The sequence below is a fragment of the Elephantulus edwardii genome, unplaced genomic scaffold (genome assembly GCF_000299155.1).
Source record: "Elephantulus edwardii isolate Elephantulus edwardi_28Jun2011 unplaced genomic scaffold, EleEdw1.0 scaffold00033, whole genome shotgun sequence".
Taxonomy (NCBI): domain Eukaryota; kingdom Metazoa; phylum Chordata; class Mammalia; order Macroscelidea; family Macroscelididae; genus Elephantulus; species Elephantulus edwardii.
In genome coordinates, this window is record NW_006399783.1 from 18627113 (window position 1) to 18632241 (window position 5129).

Genomic DNA, 5129 nt, shown 5'->3' on the forward strand with positions numbered 1-5129 from the left:
GTTGTTACTGTATACTGTCAAGTGTGAGCCAGCACATAGCTGACCTCCAGGAGGTTTTCAGAGGCAGTAAATTGCATGCGAGGAAATTGCTCATCTTTCTCCCATAGAGCAGCTGGTGGGCTAAAACTGCCACTCAGCTCCTTATTACCAGGCCACCAGTAGAGCACAAAACTTTTGTACCACGCAGGGGCCCGTGGCACATCATGTTCCATTTAGCAGCGCTTTTCCTTTTCCCTGAGTACCAGAGCATCCTAGTCTCACATGATGGTCCCCCCAGTCCTGACCCTGGTGAGTCGACCGAACTCTACTACCCTGCCCACTCAGAGATCTGTGACATATGATTCTCAAATCCTCTTTTGCAGATCTGCACACCTTCCAGAGCCAGAGTTTTGGGGAGTCCTGTACGCAAATTCAGCCGTGGGCTAACGCACTCTAAACGGAACCAACAACATGGACTTTGTCATGAAGCAGGCCCTTGGAGGTGAGGCCCGCATCCTCAGGACCCACCCAAAGGAGAGAGAGTCACAGGGCCCTTTTCTCCCTAGGGCCTCTGCCACAAGGCTGACCTTGTCCTCTTCTCTTCCACCTCACCCCTGTAGGGGCCACCAAAGACATGGGCAAGATGCTGGGGGGAGAAGAGGAGAAAGACCCAGATGCGCAAAAGAAGGAGGAGGAACGACAGGAGGCCCTGCGGCAGCAGGAGGAAGAGCGCAAAGCCAAGCATGCGCGCATGGAGGCGGAGCGAGAGAAAGTCCGGCAGCAGATCCGAGACAAGGTCAGCAGGGCAGCTGGGGTGGGCTTATGGGGTCAAATGCAGCCGAACCCAGAAACTCCAGTGCAGACCTCCCAAATCCCAGCGTTCACCTTAAACCTAGTTCCCTCTGGGCCTCATTTTTCCCATCAGGAAAATGGATGTGACAGAAACACCCCCTCGGAAGATTGTTGTTACAGTCGCTGTTGGTTGCTATCCAGTCGGTCCTGACTCATAGACACTGCATGTGTGGCAAAGTAGAACATACGGGTTCTCTAGAGAAACAAGACTAGTGACACCTCAATATGTGTTTAACCAGAGAGGCTGATCTCTAGGAAACAGCTCAGGTGCTCGTGGGCAAGTCCAAGTCCATGGGTTGAGCTTCAAGCTGGAAGCTTCTTCTGATTGAGGCAGCTGCAGGTCAGAGAGCAGGCTGCTGACTACTAATGAGTCCAGGATTGGCAGGCACTAAAGCAGGCCACTGGCTCAAGTCCCAAGAACCAGAGGTCAGATGATAATGAGCTAGGCATAGGCTGCAAATCGAGGGGGAAGAGAGCCAGAGAGGTTTGCCAGAATGTCCACACATAATGAAGACCGTCCACACCTCCAAGGAAACTTCCTTTCCACTAATTGACTTTTCATAGTAGATCGCATCATGGCAGTGATTATAGCAGATGATCACAAAACGGGGTGGGGGGGGGAACCACACATCATTACATAACTCTCAAAGTCTATTACAAGGTCCTGCCACGTTGGCTCACAGCCTTAACTACCACATGCTTTATAGGGTTTTCTTGGCTGAAATCTCTATGGAAACAGATGACCAGGCCTTTGCTTCTGTGTACCACTTGGGTGGATTCCTAGCCTTTAGGTTTGCAAACCAAAGGATCATTGTAGTCATTAAATAAGAGCAGGCCAGAGTAAGCACACAATGATGCTTGCTGCCAGAGGTCCAGTCTCCTCCCATCAATCCTTAAGGCCAGGAGATTTACAGTTCAAAATTTAGGAATGTTTTGCAAGTACTGGGTCACACTGAGTTCCTCTTACTGCTCCAGGTCACACTCAGCACTTACGGGTCTTATCACCCTACAATAAGACATTTCAAATGTGTCTGATTCCAAGATGCCAATCAGATATTCTTCTATTGGTTCAGGGCAGGTTTTGCCACTCAGGTTGGGCTCCACACATAGGAAACCTTTCAGTGTTCAGAACTTTAGGAATTCTGAACTGGCAAATAAGCTGTCACATATGGGCAAGTATTAATTTTAGAGGAAATCCATAGACAGTACGCTGCTTATTGAGCACCTACTGACGAAAGAGAGACTCAGGCAGTTTTCATAAGTCTGCATGGCCCAGTTCTCTGCTCTCCCTGCTCACACTGAATCTCTGTCCTGCCTGCCCTTAGTATGGATTGAAGAAGAAGGAGGAGAAGGAGGCTGAGGAGAAGGCAGCCCTTGAGCAGCCGTGTGAGGGGAGCCTGACCCGGCCCAAGAAGGCGATCCCAGCAGGCTGTGGGGACGAAGAGGAGGAGGAGGAGGAGAGCATCCTGGACACGGTGCTCAAATACCTGCCCGGGCCACTGCAGGACATGTTCAAGAAGTAACTGGCCACCTGTCCCCAGCCCCACTCCACTTGTTACTTTTTGTTCTTTCTTTTCTTTTCTTTTCAATTCAGTTTGGTCTCAATTCTGAAGGGGAAAACCTCAGTTGGCCTCTGTCCCCTTCCCTGGCCAGGGGCTTCTCCCCCTCAGCATTCCCTCACACCCTCTTCATCCCAGTAGATCCGGCCCCACCTGACTTCCAAGATGCTAGAGAAAGGGAAGAGGATTTTTTTTCCCCAGCAGGGGCTGCTGAACCTGAAGGCACTGGGGCCCCTCTCGGAAGGCCTAGAGTTGGCCCTGGTGTAGTAACCCCCCATACATTCCTTCATGCTCCCCACTGCCAGGAGGACCGTTGTCCCCAGCCAGCCAAAGCAATGACACATTCCAGTCCTGCCAGCATGCTCACTTTGGCTGCTAACACCAGTGGGCCACGAAGGCAGGGCGGGGCACTGCATGTCCTGGTCCAAGGAAGGGAGCGGGGTAAGCCTACTCCATGATGGCACAGCCTGGAAGGCTCTGGCAAATTCTGGCCAGGCTAGGGTCTGGAGAAAAAGCTGGGACTCTTTGTTTCCCTCCCCCTGGTGATGCCCAACCCTGCCCAGAGAAACATAGTCCAGCCAAACGGTCCCTCCAAATGGATCCTCTTTGGACTTCAGCACATCTGTGGAGGGGCACCAGAGTGCATCCTTCTGCTCCCCCCAACCCTACTTAGGTCCTGGGGCCCCACTGCCAGACTGGGCCCGACTTGCCCAGCCAAGGGGCTGCCCAGGATCCCCAGAAAACACTCGGAGCCATTGGGCAGCAACGGTCATGCCATGAGAAACTCATCAGCGTGGCCACACTGCCCCCATTCCTTTCCACCTCCCTTCCCCATCCTGCCCCATCCATGTGCTTCCAGGGCCTTGGGCCCCAGAAGGACCCTTCCCAGCCAAAGCCCCAAGCCCTTGTGGAGAATCCAGTTCCCATTGACAGAAGTCCTCTGTCCATCCATCTCATTGACCAAGAACAAGCTCTCCTCTGGGATGTATGGAATTTCTCCCACCCCCACCCTTAAACTGTCAAGGCCTCCTTTCCAGCCAGTTGTGTGAGAATCAGAGGGATATGGAACAAACGAGGGGGGAGAGAATGTGTTTGCACACGCCCGAGACTGTCAGCAATTTATGTGGAGCCAGAGATTGTATTGTGCATATATGTATGTTGGAAGTGTGTATGGAGCTTATGTGTGTTAGCTATCATGTCAACATGTTGGAGAGCGTGTGTGCCAGTTGGAAATGGGAAGCACAGGAGTTGAGTGTCAGTGCTCGTTTGTGTGTGTGTATATCAGGAGGGATGGGTGTATGCATTGGAAGGAGTTGTTAGGTATGCTCAGGCTGTGGGTCTGTGTGAGTGTGGGTCTGAAAAGGCAGAAATGTGCAGACAATGTGGGTCTGACAAGGCAGTTATGTGCAGGAAAATGGGTGATAGGACTCCTCCCAGCCCCAAGACCATTGCTCCCAGACTACCACATCCAAGAGGAGACCTTGTCCTTGGCCTAGAGTCCTCCCATCCTTGGGGGTTCCTGCCTGTGGTCTCAGAATTCCTCTAGGTCTGACCCAGGCCATGCCCCAGAAGCCATGCTGGGCCCCACCAGGGCCTATCCCAAGAGCAGGGGACAGGGAGGGGGCGACTTGCCTGCCCCCAAATCCCCTGCCCCACTGGCCCCAGTTTGCAACCTGCCGGTTTTCCATTTTAGTGGATTTATGCTTTTATTTCAGAGAGACATATGTCTTCTCTGTCCGTTTCCAATAGTTAAAGCCATATCAGTTAGATTGCAATACTTTAAAGACGAGACAAACAATCCATATGTTTAGGGAACCTGAACAGTCCCCTGGTCTGTCCCTTTTCTGGGGATCAGGGCTTTGGTGGCTCTGGTTCCCTGGGCTTGCCCGCCTTCTCTGCCCCTTCCCTGTCTGCCCGTGTTCAGCCCCTTCAGGGGCCTGTGTGTGTGCCTGTGTCTGTGATGGGGGAGCCACCTCGCACCCCTGCTGTCTGCTTGTCTGTCCGTATCTGTTATTCTGGGTAGGATGGTCGTTCTGGAGAGCCCTGGGATCCTGGGGTAGAGACAGGCAGGTTGCAGGCTTCCTCACTCTGTGCATGAGCTCTGCCTACAAATAGCTGGATCTCATGTGTTAGAAAAGAACTCTCCCTCATCATGGGCCCACAGACCTCTAGGGTGGCCCCAGGGTGCAATGGAGATAAAAGTGTCAAAGATCAAGGAACCCAGCCTCATGGTCGTAGGCATCCCTGGTGGTCTCCAGAGCTCTGCCAGCCCCTAGAGTGGGCTTAGGATTTTTCAAACCCTCTCTAGCCCCTTGTCCCTGGGCTTAGTCTAGGACCACATCCTGGACTCCTCCACATACCCCTCTCACCTGCTTCTGAGCAGCAAGCCTTGAGGTCTTCCTGGAGGAGGAAGCAACAGGGAGAATATCCGCCAGGGCATACATGGCTCCATCCACTGCCAGGTCTCCCAAGTCTGGGGAGACATGATGCACGATGATTGTCATTCAAGACACAGGGATGATTATGCCCCAGAGAGGAGGTCTTTGTGCAGTACATGTGAGGAAGGAGGACACTGTGCATGTGATACTCTTAAAAAGAATGGATGTGCATAGGATGTGACCAGGGTACACAGTGTATGACTCATTGCATGGGGCAATACATGGGTCACGCACAAATGGAGAGATGTGCATGTGACAAACTCAGGTGGCAGGGGTGGTGTGGGAGAGGTCCCAGAATTCA

At 52.6% G+C, this 5129-nt stretch overlaps 1 protein-coding gene across 1 annotated transcript; it reads left to right on the forward strand.

Moving 5' to 3' along the window:
- The first annotated feature begins 415 nt into the window (after window positions 1-415).
- On the forward strand, window positions 416-2382 carry CPLX2 (complexin 2). The gene is made up of 3 exons (XM_006884369.1): window positions 416-481; window positions 600-775; window positions 2157-2382. Exons 1-3 carry the CDS (start codon window positions 451-453, stop codon window positions 2352-2354), a joined length of 405 nt encoding a protein of 134 aa, XP_006884431.1. The 5' UTR covers window positions 416-450; the 3' UTR covers window positions 2355-2382.
- Window positions 2383-5129: the final 2747 nt, after the last annotated feature.

Excerpts from the sequence above, each read along its gene's own strand:
- CPLX2 (XM_006884369.1), top strand. The coding sequence starts at position 451 with ATGGACTTTGTCATGAAGCAGGCCCTTGGAG. Across the intron at positions 482-599 it reads CATGAAGCAGGCCCTTGGAG|GGGCCACCAAAGACATGGGC; the intron begins GTGAGGCCCGCA and ends TCACCCCTGTAG. Across the intron at positions 776-2,156 it reads GGCAGCAGATCCGAGACAAG|TATGGATTGAAGAAGAAGGA; the intron begins GTCAGCAGGGCA and ends GCCTGCCCTTAG.